Below are 17964 nucleotides of genomic sequence, written 5' to 3'. Positions count from 1 at the left end.
GCTGTGATGAAGTTAATGAATCCTCCCTCCTATACTCGTGGCCGTGGGTACGGTTCAAAGTGATGAACCGCTGATTGACATGAGTGTGGATGTGATCGGCTGATCGCTCAAGAATTAAAATGCTGAAAGTTTTTTATTTTTGGTAAAACAAAATCAGCAAGTTTCTGAGGTGCTTGTAGACAGGAATAGTGCCATTTTGGTCCCTTAAATTTAAAAGTGATAATTCAAACCTTCAACTGTCACGAATGTATTCTAATTCTCCTTATCAATCTTTCAAAATTGAAAAAAAAAATTAACTATTCTAAATCTTTCTCTCTTCTATTTAAAAAGTGAACATTCCAGTGACCCCAATTTTCATAAAAACAATAAGCAAAGATCCAAGATTGTTTATTTTTTATCAATATTTAATAAAAAAAATTAGATGACACAAAAAAAAAGATTTATATCTTTTTAAATGCCACCTACTAATTGATTAATGAATGAACACGTTTTAAAAATTTAAATATTAAATTATTATATTTTAATGTTTGAAGACCAAAATGGCACTAGACCCAAACTACAGGGTAATAATTGGGAATTTTCTCATGTATTAAGAATTTTAGTGAACACGCATTTTGCAAGGATGATGACGTTAAAAGAATGTTTTTTAGGACAAATAAAAAGACTTAATTATTATAATCATAAAAACTTCCCCTGATGTTTCATTTTCCCAAAACCTCCCATATAATATTGAAAAAAATGCAATTACCACCTTATTGACTTATTGTTGTGGACGTAAAACATTGGCTAGATTGAAAAGAGTAAAAGTAATTTGTTTCTATAAAACACGGTAGGTCTAGTGAAATTTAGAAGGACAAATATGACATTTTAATTATATTGAAAGATTGTAAGGATAGTTTCGTAACTTTCAAGTCTATATTAATAAGACAAAAATTGAAGAGAGGTAACTGCATGCTTTTGTTAAAGTGAAACCTCAAAGGAGTTTATTATGATCCTAACTTCAACATATATAGGGGTGTAAATTATATTGGATTTGGTCCAAGGCCATCCGGTCCATCATGAATCCATTTAGAAATGGATTGGACCCAATCCAGTCTAAACCCAAACTGATCCAATTGAAACACAAATGGATTGGGTGGGGTCCAATCCAGTCCATATTGAATGAAACATAAAATAAAAATCTATAAAAAATAGAAAATACAAAAAAAAAAACTACAGAAATTTATTAGATACTCTATAAAAAACCATAACATACAGCGCAAACACTAAAAATAGAAAAATAAATATAAAAACCATAAAAACTATGACAATTAGGGTGTCACTGGACCGGTTCTGGGTTGGAGCCCATCCAAATCCAAATCATTTTGGATGGATTAGATAAACCAATACAATATTATTAATTCATTAATTTTGGTAATTTTGCTTATTTTTTGAATTATTAATTTATAAAAGTGAAGTAATTTTGGTAATTTTTGTACTCTAAATTTGTTAATTTTGGTGATTAGTTCTGTTGTATGGAAATACACATTTATTATTCATTTTTTGTATTAATTGTGGTAATTTTGTATATTAATTTTCCTAAAAGTTTTAATTTTTGGTAAATAAAATTTGGTAATGTTGGTTATTTTTAGGAATATAATTATTGTAATTTTGGTTATTTGGGAAATTAATTTTGGTAATTAAGGTAAACTAGTTTTGGATTTTTTTTTTTAATTTTGGTATATTCCAAAAAAAATATTTCACTAAATTAATTTTGATTTAGTTTGGTAAATTAACAATTAGCTTTTTCTAATTTATGAATGAATAATTTTGGTAGCTTTATTAAATTATTAGTTTATTAATTTTGGTAATTTTGTTAGTTTGGTGAATTGTTAATTTCTGAAAGTGAAGTAATTTTTGCAGATTAATTTTGTTATATGGGAGATTAAATTTGTTATTCATTTTGTAATTTCCTATTTTTTTATTTTTGGTAAATAAATTTTGGTAATGTTGGTAATTTTTCATAATTTAACTATTGTAATTTTGTTTGTTTGAGAAATTAAGGTAATCAATTTTCATAGTTTTGGTAATTTAGGTGAGTCTAACGAATACAATAGGAGGAAATTGGTTGCTCTTATTACAACTTATTTCCGATTCAATCAGCTAGACAAAATTGTGTTCTCAATACCAATATATTGATGAGAGGTTATTTGGTCCTCCATTGATATTATGACGTGTGGCATTGCAGAAGCGTAGAGTGACATCTTGACACCATGTAAGGAGACCCTAAGAGTACTTTAGATACTTCACAATCACCTTGATGACCTTGGCACCACTCCGGTAGGCCGGACTATGAACAACCAAGAAAGACCTCGGGTCAACGTAAGAGGCGACCTACTTCCACTGATCTGACCTAGCTCTGATTAGTGATATGCCTGATGTATCGAGTAACCTCCCCCTTAAATGGGTTATCGCCTCCAGATTCCTTGGGATCACGATGCCATATCGAAAGAATCGGTTATCACCCCGCTAACTTCGAGTAGGATTGAATAAACGTGGCCCACTTATGTAGAGTCCACCTCTAGGCGTGAAACCACCTCCGAACTAGATGTGCTTGAAATCTTAATTGTGTTTCATGAGGTTCAAGGCAACTCGCCTATATAAGGGCCTTACCTCCAACCTCATAAGGTACGCGCAATTTAGCTCTTGCAATTCTCTAGCTCTCTTGCTTTCTTACAAACATCTACCAGCTCGCTAACTTAAGCATTAGAGTGCCCACCCCTAGTCAAGCTACCCGAAAACTTAGATAATCACTTTCTTGCAGCTCAACCAAGCAACCTATTCAGTTCGATGTCCAAGCTATCTACCAACAAGGAGCACCGGATTGTGCATCATCATATATATTTTTTGAAAAGGTGATAAGAGACTTGCCATATCATCCATTTTGCATTTAAAACCATTAAATTATCAAATTATCAAATTATTTAAATAAAGTATATCAATGAACTAAAGATATGATATGACATGCCCATTTGGAATGTCGTATGGTTCCCTTTAATTTTTCTTTACAAATGCAGAGGGCCCCACTAGTATATGCCAGATCTTTGGGCATGTTGCATTTAGACAAGAAATAGGTTTTGTTTCTTGCTCAACTCGGGATAAAAATAAACTTGAAGGTTCAATCAAACATCATTCTAGAAATTTATTTTCCCAAGTCAATTAGAAATGAGCGTTGGACAATAAAAGGGTAAATTGCTAGAATCTCCTCTAAAGTTTTTCATCATACTGAAACTTCCCCTGAAGTTTGATAATTGCAATCATTTTCCTTAAATTTTTTGACAGATTAACACAGTTGCAAGTAGACCCCCTTTATTAAAATGTACTAACAAGTAACAACAGGCACGAAAAATGTCCAAAAGAGAATATAAAGTTGCAACTTTAACTCCGAGTGATTGATATGAAGGGCAAATTTGAAAAATAAATCATTTTTAGAAGAGAGATAATAAGATTTTTTTTTTTTGGTAGTAAAAGATGCATAAAATAAAAGGAGAGTCTACACAACAGATATAGACTGGAATTACACAGTTCCAACAGTGTCCCTTCGAGCTAGTTCCTTGAGCCATTGTGGGGCAGCTTCCAACAAAAACCAGATTTTACTAGGCCCTTTCTACCAGACTTAAGAGCTTGAACATGCCATGACACAACACTTTCAATCAATATAATTTGTATATATGTCTCGTAGCATGCAAAGCTTTGAATTGATAATAGAACCCGAAAAAAAGCTTGTTTTCATGGAGAAACAGAAAGACACCATGTTCCAGATTATTCTAATATACAAGCTTTGAATTGATAATAGAACCCGAAAAAAAAAGAAAAAGTTTGCACAACACTTCCCAATATAGCGTTAGACCAATTCAAACACCTTAAGAGCTCTAGAACCTTAATCAAGGCCATTGCCTCCGCTTGGATTGGAGAAGAGACTGAAGGTTCACCAAAAGATGCTGCCAATGCCAAGCCCTGGGGGAGTCCCTAATGAGCCTTACCCGTCTCCAAAAAAAAAAAAAAAATGGAGCTGTCCAAAAAACTTGATGACCTCTCAGGTCAGTTGAATGGGAAGAAAGCTGCCAGCCGAGAGGGGAAGTCAGATTCCTCTCCCTCATCTTGCTGTGAACACATGAAAGTGCCAAACCAGGGTCAGGATCTATATTTTCAAATATAAATCTGTTCCTGTTTTTCCATATGATCTAAAGTCAATAGCAAGAAAACCCAAGAACCTCTTCTTTTCCATGCCCCAAACAAAAGTCATACCAAAACCACGCAACAAAGTAATCAATTTCATCAAAATTTTCTGTTTTGACATTTAAAAAGCCACTGAACCACTCTTGCATGGTTGCAGAAAAAATAAAAAGTGCATGCATGTTTATGCCACAAAAGTTAGGGCTAGTGATTCATGTGAAGAGAAATTTTGAAAAACGAACATATTGGTGAAAAGTACCTGTATGGGTATTTTAGACATTTCCATGTCTTTTTTTAAAGGATTTTAACGAAAAAAGATTTGCTTAAGGAAGGTGATTACAATTTTCAAATTTTAAAAGAGGTTTCAGCAACCATCAAAAACTTTAGAGGAAGTTTTAGAAATTTACCCTAGAATAAATAGGGCCTAAATTGTAAGTTTTCCGGTAGTTAGGTGCAATTTATAAAGCCGTAAGTTATGAGTAAGAGTGAAGCAAGTTATTGGATTGGGGGGGCCTTGGTTCTCCAAACATTTTGAGAAAAAATGTTACTAGGTGGGGGCAGTGTCAGCCCCGATAAAATTCGACTTGTTGAAACCCCGATTCTAATTTTAACCTAATTCATTAGTTTTTAGGCCAATTCACCGTCTCAATCTTAATCCAATCGGAATTTAAATAGGATTCATGTTTTTTAACATTAACATTAAGAGAAACTTTCAAACCAAACTTCCCGCAGGTGCACTACAGAAAAGTTTTCCTAGTCTCCATTCGCCCTCATCTCTTGATCTCATGAGATAAAAATTCCTGTTATTGCCCATAAGAACTTTATTGAAATTCACTAAAAATTGTATTCCTTTTTGTGTCATTAATTTAGTGGCACATATAAGATGAGAGAGCCAAAAGTATGCTTGTAGAGGCGAGAAAAAAAAGATTGACTAAAATGTTGGAACCTAGAACCTTCTCTCCTAAATTCTGATTTTAGAATCCGAAAAATTGATGATTCAGTCCCGGTTTTAGAAAATCAGATGATAAATGTATATGTGAACTTGGAGGCCATAACTTGTGTTCTAATGTCTGATTGGGGTGATGTTTTTGAGAAATTTTATTAAAGTATTCCTTAGTTTTAGGAAATTAACTAACATTGTCTTAGAGTATCCCTATATTTTCTAACAATTGACTAAATCATCCTCTGCTGTTAGTGTCAGTTAATGTTCGATCTCAATCCGTTAACATTGATGTTTATAATTTTTTAAAACCTAACATTACCCTTTTTAGTCAAATTTTCCCTCTTTTATTTTTCAAATTTTCTTCATGGTTACTGGCGTTCTTCTTCCCTTTCTGACCTTGAGCTCGGCGAGGCACCTAGACAAATCATCTTCAATAGCTTAAGAAACTTCCTTGGTTCACCATTCCTCTCCTTTCCTCTGAAGCTTTCAATGGCCATGCTTCCCCAGTCTTCGCTTCTATAATTCACACCAAAACTATTACAAAATTGACGCTCTTTCTTCCCACCGCATCTTCTCCAGTCTCCAGTCTTTGAGGTAGGTGGTTTCCTTTCCCGTTTCTCATCCAACCTTACAATAATGATCGAGATTCCTTCTAAACGGAAATGGAGGGTGTTCAGTGCTCCAGGGCTCCAGTACTCGACCGATAATCATGGTAATCATCGATAATGTGATTGATGCTCTCGGAGTCTCGGCTTAAGAGCTCTTGTTTAGGTCTTGGTCTCCACCAATATCTACGAGGTTCTAGTCTGCGCACCTATTCGGAAAAGTCTACTCTTAGTCACAGCATCATTACATGGTGTTATTATGCTCTTTGTGTGAACAGAGTTGAACAGCTTATGCAGTTTCTAGAACACCAGGAGATTGTGCTTATTTGGGTATTTCCAAAGCATTATTTCCTACAATTCTTGATCTGGTCATTAGTGGCATCAATATGGGAAGTAGCTGTGGATATCACATTGTCTACTCTGGGATAGTAGCTGGTGCTCGAGAAGCTTTCATTTATGGTGTCCGATCTTTGGCCATCATCATATGACTGGGTAGGGGTGTAACTCGGGTGGATTGGGTTGGGTTTATAGTCAATTTGGGCCTGATCTTAAAATTTGGGCTTAAAACATGATCTCGAGATCAAGTCAGATCTTTCCAACCTGAGCCCAGCCTACACTGTAATTTGATGCATTCGGGTTGGGCTTGGGCCTGGGTCAGGTTGGTCAATAAAATCGCATGTATATGTATGTATGTATGTATGAACACATGTTTATGTATATATGTAAATATGTATGCAAATTATATATATATATATATATATATGTGTGTATGTGTGTGTGTGTGTGTGTGTGGATAGTTGGGCCAAGTTTAGATTATCTAAGGGCTAGGCTCGGGCCCAACCCAAAAAATTAAAAAGCTCGACTTCTTGGGACCAAACTGACCCGAGGAGTGAAAATCTAAGTCCAACCCATGTAAAATTTTGAGATGAATTGGTCTAGGCTCTGGCTGGGGCCGCCCAAATTGCACCCCTATGACTGGGTTAGAGGGAAGAGCAGTATCCAAGACTTCAAACCAAGTGCGGAGGCATCCTTGTCCATCATTAATCGAATACCGATTGTGTTGAAGAATAAAACTTATCCTGAGAACTTCTTTTTGAATATGGGTTTGCCAACAGATGTTACAAACCATAAGGGTTATAAAGCAACAAAACAGGATACAGGCATTATCAAAATGGGGTGGACGTAAGTTGCTTCTAACATGGAGGGAGGAAAAATCTTGTCAACAAATTGAGTCGTTAACAGGGCCGAAAATAGAAGTATCCTTAACTATATCAGCAGGAAACCTTTTGTTGAAGAAAGAAGTAAAGGGGCCACAATATGATGATGGAGATACAGTCATACAGATCATCGAGCTCTTAAGGAAGGATGTGTTTCTGTCAGTCACGCCTCTCAGTGCCCTCTCTCGCGCAGAGACGGATTGCCGATCCTACTTCAAAGATTGGCTGTCATGTCTGATGGAATTTTCATTTCATCTTAGTGATAGTGTGTTGAATAGTATGCATCAAGTGCCAAGGCCGATAGCCTAGAGAATTTATTACCTGAAATAGCCTCAGCTAGGAACGGAGATGGACTTAGGACAGTTCCTTCTAAGGCATTTCACACCGTAGTTATCATTTTAAGTTTTAAATATGTATCACCCTTGTCGGTCTTCATTCATTGAAATTGTATTCTGGTTTGTTATTCTATTGCCTTGTAATTTCCAGGGTCAAACGTTGCAGCATTTATTTTCTATTAAAAATATTGAAGAGAAGGGGAAACGATGATCACGGTGAGTGTGGTAGAGCTGGCGCTCCGATGTGTTGCGGCTGATGAGGGTGACCGACCGGACGCCAAGGAGGTGATGGCCGAGTACCATCAATTTGGTTTTGGATGCTTTCAAGGTCTAATCCAAACTATTGAGTTGGTTTGGTTCCCACTTACACTTACAATAAGGCGTTCAATGTTTTATAATCTTTTTAATCCTTTCGTAAAGACAATAGGTAAACAGTAGGGTAAAGTAAATTAATTTCCTAAAAGTTAGGAATAGTTTAAGAAATTTGTCTTCTTTGACAACTTTTTGAGATGTATATATTTTTATTTCCAATAAAAACTAATAAAAATATGATGCCTTGGGACTTGGGAGCACATAAATTCTGTTTAGAAAAAAAGGATGATATAGATTCTATTTAGCCTCAAACTCAAACCTTAATTTTTTAGCCTCAACTCTTCTTTTCCGAATCGATGTCCGGTCCAATTCAAAACAGAATCTATATCACCCCAAAGTTTAATAATTTTTCCTTGTGGTAAGCTCTTCCTATTAATCCCCACTTCAGATCTGTATCCAGAATGGTATGAGAAACAATATTCTAGAAGAATGAATGGTATGAGATGGGGATTAATTTACATACTTCACGTTGCTATTTTCCTTGTGGTCAGGAAGCAGCAAATGAATGCAATAGGTGGACGCTTGTTTGACACGTAATGCGAGTGCGACCAATTTAATTTTCTAGGCTAACTCTACTTAAAGTCAAAAAGTGGGAAGATGCCAATCGAGGGTAAATTTGGTATTTAACGTTGAAAAGCCGAAGGGTTGGTTCATTGGCTGGGAAGCCTGGGATGGGAAAACTTTCCGGTTCCCACCTCCCACAAAGTGGGGATCCGTAGCGAAATCTCTGTGAGTGTTTGGAGTTTACGAAGAAACCCCTCACCTCACCTCTCATCCTCATCTTTGCATGGTTCCCCCCAACAAAGAGGACAAATCCGTAATTAAATAATTCGCCGATTGACCAATCCCAGAGCCATGGAGATATGGGCTATGGCCTATGGGAGGAGTTGTTCGACTGTTCGTGTTATTACGGAAAAAAACCTCATCCTGCTCACGTTGCAACTTGCAAAACAATTTCGTCGTTACGTCATACGTGAACCGTTCACGTTGGTTAGGGGCCTTAGGGCTCATTCGGTTTTCCGGTCCGGTTTTGAAAACCATGCGTGAACGTGATTAGGGCTCTTTCCGGTGACTTCAGATGTGCTTGCTCCAGTAAGCTGGCTACAAATACGAGAGAGGTTCCTCACTCCTTCCCAGTTCCCACTTCCCACTTCCCAGTGGGGATGTGCCCATTTCTGAACAATGGTCTTGTGCCCAAACAAGCACCCGGATCCGTATTACTGGGCTTTCGTTTCGTTTTGGACCTTTGGCGTCTGATTTCCAGTCTTTCTCTGTTTCTGGCCTTGTGTTTGAATGCTGCAAACGTGGACGGATTTGCAGCCAGTTACAGAAAGAAGCTCGGAGCGCGACAGCAAATCGAACCTATTCAAACTCGAAAGTTGATACAGCAACAAAATACGATACTTCTTTGATCCTACTTTCACTGTCTCACACACTACTTTGGAGCTTCCAGATCTCTCTCTCTCTCTCTCTCTCTCTCTCTCTCTCGCTTTGAGACGTGGGTGTTCAAACTTCAAGCAGAGGGGTTAAAGAAGAAAAACAAAAGAAGCAAAACATGAGAAATGGAAGAGTCTTTGAGGAGTTCTCACCCGGGTATTACGGGGTATGCGCCATCGGAGGAATGCTCAGTGCTGGGGCTACCCACCTCGCCGTTACTCCTCTGGATGTCTTAAAAGTGAATATGCAGGTAAGTGGGGTCTTTGGGCGTGGAACATTGATTGATAGTGAATTTCCTTGATTCCATCCATCCCCTAGTAGTGTACTTCGTTTCTCTGTTCCTCTGCTTTACTGAACCTATTTATTAAGAACAATTTTAATGTGAAAATATATTTATTCAATTAGAAAGCTTCAGAGAGGTGATTGCAATAAGTTTCCTTTCTCTGGAAATTAGTGAGTGATTTTTCTTTCATGGATTGTTAACGAATTATTTCATTATCTAGGTGAACCCAATCAAGTACAATAGCATATTTTCCGGTTTAAATATCCTCTTGAAGGAACAAGGCCCGTCTGCTCTTTGGAGAGGTTGGGCCGGAAAATTCCTTGGCTATGGTTTTCAAGGTGGCTGCAAATTTGGTCTATATGAATACTTCAAGAATCTCTACTCCGATCTGTTGGTAGGTCAGAATAGGAGCCTCATCTTCTTTGTGAGCAGCGCATCTGCCCAAGCATTTGCCGATGTGGCTCTCTGCCCTTTCGAAGCCGTCAAAATCCGTGTCCAAACACAGCCCAATTTTGCAAAGGGCTTGGCGGATGGATTTCCAAAGCTATATTTAACTGAAGGCCTCTCTGGGTATAACATCCATGAACATGACGCACTTTACCATTCCTTCTTTATAAATTTTGTGTAATGCATGCCTATAGTGTTTAAGAGTATCAGTTTCTTTTTCCATCTTTGGTTGCAGCTTCTACAAGGGGCTTGCTCCTCTTTGGGGTCGGAATCTTCCATGTAATTACTCTCTTCCCTAATTCTACTTTTTTGTTCTGTTGTCTTAGTTTCTGAGGTGCTTTGCTAGATTACAAACAAAACTAGGGCAGTCTTTGGATTCCCTGAATGCTTTGTACCTTCAGGTTTCTACTTATTAAGTTCATTAGTGGACTCTAGCAGTATAACATATACTGGAAAATGGAGATTGCATTGGCTAGACGGCTAAGAGCTTACACTACTATTTGCACTCTTTTTGAAACAGGTCTAAGGAATGGTTTACAAATTCAATTTAACATTCCATCACTAGAACCTCAACACCGTCGGTTTTTCCCTCTACGAAAATATTTTACATGAACTGAGTTTATTTGATCTATTTAGTCTCAAACTGGAATGCTTTATGCAGCTTCTGAGAGGAGATAAAGTATAAAGAGAGGCTATTTCCAGGGTTCAAATCTTGCAAACAGCCTCTCTGTATGTGCAGGGGTAAGGTTGCTACATCTGTCCCTCCCCAGACCCCGCATTGGCGGGAACCTCGTGCACTAGGCTTCCCTTTTAAAGATCAGAAGCAAAAGAACATGTACAACAAGATGCTGTACTCAGGCACTAAACTGCTTTATGCAGTTTGGTGCATGGACAACTTATTTCTTGTTAAAGATCTTCTACCAAGTATAGCATGTGTGACAGTGCACTCTAGCATGTATGACAGATGAATTAATATGTTGACTTTATCCTCCTGATTCATATTCACACCATCTAGGTCAGGTCAAAATACCTGTTTTAAGCTACTACCTACAAGTTTGATCGACATTTTCAGTTTCACAAAATTTATAATTGTATTATGGATTAATTTATATTGCATGCTTACACATGAAAATTTGTTTTCTACAGTCTCTATGGTAATGTTTTCAACATTTGAGCATTCTGTGGATCTATTATATCGTCATGTCATTCAAAGAAGAAAGGAGGACTGCTCAAAAGCTCAGCAACTAGGGGTGACATGTTTAGCTGGTTATACAGCTGGTGCTGTTGGTACCTTTATTTCTAATCCTGCTGACAATGTTGTGTCCTCTCTTTATAACAGAAAGGCTGATAGTGTGATGCAGGTAAAGATAAGCTGATTAATTTGTTTTAGGTTGATGTCAACTTGTGCAGACTAAAGCTTTAGTTGGGCTAAGCTTAATGCTGTGTGTAGGCTGTGAAGAATATTGGGTTTGTCAATTTGTTTACTAGAAGCCTGCCTATTCGAATAACACTTGCGGGGCCTGTTGTAACTTTGCAATGGTTGTTCTACGACACCATTAAATTGTTGACTGGACTGTAAGTCTTATCTATTTTATTTTAATAACTGAGATTCCTTTACAGAAGCATGTCATGTCTTTGAGAACAATTTTGATTTGCTAGGGAATCTTTAGTCCTATTTATGTCAGCAGCATGTGAATACACTAATAAAAAAACTAAGGGTCTGTTTGGTTCAAGGGAATAGGACCCTGGAATCGGAATCGGAATGGAATGGGTCATTCCGTTTCTGGATATGTTTGGTCGACCCCCCCACCCACCCATATGGGGGAATGGCCATTCCCGACCCCCTCGTCCGGAATGTGATTCCTATTCCGCCATTTAGTTTCCTTTTTTTTTTTTATTTTTGGACAAAAAAAAAACCCTCCAATTATGAAAAAGGAATAATCCCTTCAACCTCCATACTATTCCTCGTCGTTGCTGCCTCCTCCTCCTCCTCCTTCTTCCTCCAAATCATCTACCGTCGTCTCCCTTCCCATTCCAAACAGATGCAATGCAGCACAGGTATTAGAAGAAACGTATACCAGAGAGAGAAGCTGTGTAAGATGAGTGTGCTTTATGTATCAATGTGTGTACGAAGAAAAGCTCAAGAAGGCTACTCTATTCTCTTCTAAGAAGGCTACTCTAGTCTTCTGGGTTTTTCGTTCGTACATGATAGCGTCTCTTCATTACTTCAGTATCCACCTGCCCTTTCTTCTTTTTTAGTGAGATTGCCCCACCCAAATCCCTATGTCTGGTCTTATACATGCATCCCGAGCTTCTACTCGCTTCACCCACTTTTAAAAGATTAGAAAATACAGAGATAATAATAAAGTGGGCCTTTCTGCTCGTTTCACCCACTTTTAGAAGATTAGAAAAAACAGAGATAATAGAAATTGTTGTAATTTCTGCATTTTTGTATACAAAATTTTTACATTTTTTTTTATTTTTTTACAAAATTTCAGTATTTTCATGCAATTTTTTGATTTTTTTTATAAAATTATTATAATTTCTGTATTTTCCTACAAAATTTCTGCGATTTCTACATTTTTTGGTATTTTCATGCATTTTCTTTTTTTTTTATTAGGGGTAAAATTGGAAATCATGGTTGATTCCGATTCCAGCCTCTTCATGAACCAAACAGTATCAATCAGAATCTGATTCCGATTCCTGTTCGAACCAAACAGATAGAGGGAATAGACCATTTTGATTCTGATTCCGATTCCAACCATGAACCAAACAGACCCTAATAATCTATTCTATTATGTGGTTCAAGGTTTCATCATCTCACCTATCAGAAAAAAATTATTTATAATTGGCTCTTGTAGTTGATAGGATGCTGATTTAAGAGAAATTTCACTATTATGGGGCCACAGACTATTCCTTATATTGATTAAATGCCAGGGTTACATAAAATTTTGGTACCTCCTTGGTTTTTTTTTGCTTTGCTTGTGTTTCGTCTACTAAAGTAAAGTTGTTTGTGCTTTGAAATCTTTCAGGCCAACAAGTGGAAGTGCTAACAACCAGAAGCAAACAGAATAGCTTAAACAGAAGTCTACACTTCTCTATATAGATCAATTGTGGTGCTTGTATTTACTAAAGGAAATTTAAGATTCAAGCGGGGAACTGCTGGCTGTAGCCTTACCTTTTCCTAAATGCCTACACTAATAGCTGACAAAAATATCTGGTGCTAGTTTTTTTTGCTATCTGATATTCTGTTTTCTGGATATTACCAAGAGCTAAGCCAATTTTTGCTCATATTTATGGGTTTGATGATTATCTGAATCTTAGTTTAATTGCCTTGTACGTTGAATTATATATATTGTAAAAAGACAAAAGTATTCATCTTCTGTATTGGGCGCAGCGAGATTTCTGGTACTGAAGTATACTGTACACTGTACATACCTAATTGCATAATATTCAGAAGAAAATTATGTGTGGAGCTGATTTTTCTGTAGTTACTGAGAAAGTTTCTATGGTTCTATTAGCTATCTGCTACTACCCCATATTATTAATTATTTGTTGTGCCTTGTCATCAGAAATTTGATAAATGCAAGGTGAGCACGACCAATTGATCTGAAATTTTGATAAACAGAAGAGAGCTTCATGTTTCATCAATTCAAGCAATCCATGGCCATGTGGCAAGAAATTTAAAAGCCACCCTTTTCCATTGGTGATAATAGACTAAAATGGTGGTGGTGGCATGCTAGGTGTTTGGCATTGGTGCTGGACATGTGTGAGTTATAAGCACTTTTTTCTCATATAGGCTGTTTTCTGGGAAGTAGTGTTTATTTTTGTTTGGTACCAGTGTTTTAGAACTATTTTCAGCATTAGTTATATTATCTAATAATGCTACATCATTAAACTGTTGGCAATAACAAGTTGTTTTTTAAGAAAACATTAAATTTGACAGTATTTCATTTCCAATTTCTAAAGCATGGTTTGAAGCAACATTTTTTTCTGAAAAAACGATATCAAATAAGATATTGTTTTATGAAGGACCGCTTTTTTTAATGTAAGACCTATTTAACGCAATTTTCTCAAAACTAAGTCTCAACTGGTTGATTTTTGACTGCTGCAAGAGATAGAGACATTCTCTTGGTCCCAAATGAGATGCATATCATAATGGGAAAGGGTTTATTAAGACGGTTTGTCTTGTATATGTGTACAAGGAAGGAACAAAGAAACACAACCAGCCTGGCCCCACGCGAAGAAGAAGACAAACAATTAGACGGCCGGGGCGATGAGCTATATGATATGACTAGTCATTTTGGTCTGTGATGTTGATAAAACATAAAACAATGCGTTGTGTTTGGCACTTGGCATCATTGAATTTGAATTGCAGTCCAAATCCACCCATTGGTCTTGGACCTGAAACAACGCGGTCCTACAATGGACTCCACCCAACAAATCAAGTTCAACAATCCAGTGAAATAACTAAACAATATATATATTAAAAATAATAGAAGAAGCAACGAACAAGCCAGCACCAATCCACATGGGTCCTAAGTCCTAACTCTGCATGTTACACTGGTGTGGCATCATATCCCCCTGTCCTGGTAACCGCAGGGCATTTGGACTTTGAAGTCCCTTACTTTGATTAACTTCTTTACTTATGCCTTTGGTGGTTGAGAACCAGTGTAGCACGACAACTGGTAAAGCCTGATATGTGGGATCCACGTGTTCTACTGTCTCCCAATTGGTCCTGTATTATTTTTAGACCTGGCAAAAAATCGATCCAACCCGTCAATCTGACCCGATCTGAAAAATGGATTAGGGTTTCCTATCTAGTCGCTCGAGCCTCAAATTAGAAGGCGGCCTTTTTAAAGGTTGGGTCACAGTTGACTGTTGGATTGCCTATTTCCAAATCAATGTTGATCTAGATGGTTAAATTCATATTGGTAAAAAATGCTGACTTGATCAAAGATATGTTGATCCAGTCTTTGAATCATTGACCCACTTGACCTGTGGGACCAGGGGTGGCAATTTACAACCCAATCCGCTGAATCCGCCCAATCCACCCATTTATTAGCGGATTGGGTTGTATTCGTTAATCATGGGTCTTAAGCGGGTGGGTCAACCCAATAAAATTATTTTTAATGGGTTGGGTCATGGGCATCTAATAAGTTTTTTTTTTTTTTTTTTATTTGGAAAGACGTGTACTCCTCTTTTCCATGATTCTCTATCTCTATCTTTATCTATCTATCTATCTATATATATATAAAATGCAAAGAACTACATTTCTTCATAATTACTGCAGTCGTTAGAGAATATTACTTTCAACATTAGAGTGCATCGTCAATTCTTATGGTGATGTGAACAGTATCGGTGTTGTTACCTTAAGTCGTGGAAGATGGAGGTTCTATTAATATATCAGTGAAATTCGGATTGAGTACAAGGAGTTTGAGACCGACGTGATGTTGTTGTTCTTGAAGTCGTAGTTCATGTTGAAAATCTAATACTGGTGTGAAAATTACTGGTAGAGGTGTAAAATGGGTTGTGCCTCCCTTGGCCCGTGTAAGCTTTTGCCGCTTCTTATATATACTATAATTAAATAAATTAGTATAATAAAATTTAAAAAAAATTATTTATTTTATTAATATTATATATATATATATATATATATATATATATATGGGTCGTGTTGTGGGTAGGAATGGCAATGGGGTAAGTTCGGGGCAGGGATCATATTCCCCGTCCCCAACTCCGATTATGAAATTAATCCCATCCCCGCCTCTGATCTCCACGGGACCCAAATCCCCAATTTTTTTTAGATAACGGTATTTTTATTAAATTTACTTAAAATAAATAAATATTTTTAAATTATAAATAAATTTTTAAATATGTTTAATATATATAATATAAATAATATTTAATATATATATATATATATATACACACACACACAATCGGGGTCGTGGCGGGGTGGGGACCTTAATCCCCATCCCCAATCCCATTGAGTTGGGGAAGTTGGGTCCTCATCGGGGATGGGGAAAATTGCCATCCCTAGCTATGGGCCCACGTGTCGGCCCGACCCGGCTCGTGGGCCTAAAATCCCAAGCCTAGCATGGGCAGCACGATCGTGTTGGGCCTGGCACGGCTTGTGGATCGTCATGCCAGGCTATAGGCGACACGACCTGATTTACACCTCTAACTACTAGTAAGCCATTCACATCTCTCAAACTCGTTGCAACTGTTCATTTATCACTTGTATATAAGTAGAGGGTTTTGGCGAGGTTGGAACATTTCATTTCTTTTCTACTTTTTTTTCTTTGCATTTTATTTTGATATTTTTTTTCTGGACAAAAATTCATTCTTCACTTCTACATATTTTGCTAAAATTAGGATTTTCACATATGGCCTTTTTAGTTGAGGTTTTCCTACTTAAAATTTAAAATCTTTTTTTTATTTCCAAGAGGAGTTATTCATAACTCTTAAATTTGGAGACAAGCCGGAGGGATTTGGACATTGAAGTGGAGGTGAAATTTCCTCTTCATTTTCTGGACTTTTTTGTAATTTATGTTATTTTTTGGGTTATTTTGTAATTTATGTCATTTTTCTGTGCGTTTTTTTGGTTTTCTGTAATTTATGTTATTTTTCATGTATTTATTTGTTTTTTTTGTAATTTATGTTATTTTTCTTCAATTTCTGGGTTTTATCATAATTTATGTTATTTTTCCATGTATTTCTTTAGTTTTTTGTAATTTATATTATTTTTCATGTATTTATTTGTTTTTTTTTGTAATTTATGTTATTTTTCTTCATTTTTTGGGTTTTTTCATAATTTATGTTATTTTTCCATGTATTTCTTTTTTTTTGAAATTTATGTTATTATTTTTTTTGAAAATTTCTGGATTGTTTTGTGTCATTTTCATTATTTTATCTAAATGGGTTGGGTTCAGGTGGATTTGGGTTGAACCTAACCCATTTAATTCTATCTAATTGGGTCATTAATGGGTCGGCGGGTTAGATGGGTTGGGTTGACACTCAACCCAAGCCTAACCTAATCCAATCCGCCCAATTGCCACCTCTATGTGGAACCAACCGTAAGATGAATATTTAGGGTTAGGGTCTAGACTTTTGCTGACCAACTCAAAAGTTACGGTTGACCTACTCAAAACGATCAATAAATGTATTGACCCGATCTGACCCGATTGTTATCTAGTATTTTCCTTTTTTGCCCCCTCTTTTTGATTAGTAAAACGAACTAAAACCTCATACCAAAGGAAAATGCTAATTAAGATACAAAAGAAGATAACCAGTTCAATGGGTGAAACCATACCACCAAGCTCGCTGAGCAGATGAAGTTCAAACTTTTAGTAGACTATACATTAGCAAAAAAATAAATAAATAAAAAGTTAGATTCTTAATTTTGTCCACAATATGAGAATATGACCATAGGATCAATGAATGGTGCATGTAAATGCCAAAATAGCATTTAGAGAATGAGATTGTATTAACAGTAATTTGTAGCTCTCCTGCTCTAAAGCAAAAGATAAGGTAAGGGCAAAGCCTGTTCAAGCAGCTTTTACAGAGTTGCATTGAGTGTATTTCCGTGTTTATGTACTTTATTTTATGGACAGATATTTTCATATACAAAATTATAAAAGGCTGTTGGGACAGCGTGGGCACGGGCTTGCCCTGATGGAAGCCCATCTTCTCCCACTTTAAAAGTGGCCCAAAGTTCTACATCTCTATTTTCACAAAAAATAAGGTTCAGGGGTCCATCTGCAGCCTGCAGCCACTATGTATTTGCAATTATTAGTAACAAAGAAGAAGAAGAAGAAGAAGAAGAAAAAGAAACCACTCTGTTATCAACACATGTCCCACAGTCGCATTTTATATTCATACATACACTGAATTCCAAGATTTATTTATTATAGATGAAGAGCAAATTAAGGTTCTTAGTTCTTACCTACACAAAATAGTCAAATACAAATTCCACCTGCAGCATTCCATTCACATATAGTTTAAAGCTTTATAGACACAGAACAAGGTTTTACACGATTTTCTATCTGTGATATGCGTTAATTAAAACCAACCCATTCAACAGCTTTTGTTTGTCTTTTTTACTATT

General features: G+C 36.5%; 1 protein-coding gene and 1 pseudogene across 1 annotated transcript; both read left to right on the top strand.

Annotated features, from left to right (window-relative positions):
* The first annotated feature begins 4045 nt into the window (after positions 1-4045).
* On the top strand, positions 4046-7289 carry LOC148849719 (uncharacterized; annotated as a pseudogene).
* Positions 7290-8620: 1331 nt separating this feature from the next.
* PHT3;3 (phosphate transporter 3;3) lies at positions 8621-13344 on the top strand. Its single transcript, XM_088945353.1, has 6 exons — positions 8621-9374; positions 9628-9977; positions 10090-10133; positions 11001-11215; positions 11305-11429; positions 12887-13344. The coding sequence occupies exons 1-6, from the start codon at positions 9243-9245 to the stop codon at positions 12927-12929; spliced, it is 909 nt and encodes a 302-aa protein (XP_088801479.1). The 5' UTR covers positions 8621-9242; the 3' UTR covers positions 12930-13344.
* Positions 13345-17964: the final 4620 nt, after the last annotated feature.

This window comes from Nelumbo lutea, chromosome 5 (genome assembly GCF_056320005.1).
Source record: "Nelumbo lutea isolate HS-2025 chromosome 5, American lotus-T2T, whole genome shotgun sequence".
Taxonomy (NCBI): domain Eukaryota; kingdom Viridiplantae; phylum Streptophyta; class Magnoliopsida; order Proteales; family Nelumbonaceae; genus Nelumbo; species Nelumbo lutea.
The sequence above is the reverse complement of the archived record's forward strand: the minus strand, read 5'-3'. Positions and strand labels throughout refer to the sequence as shown.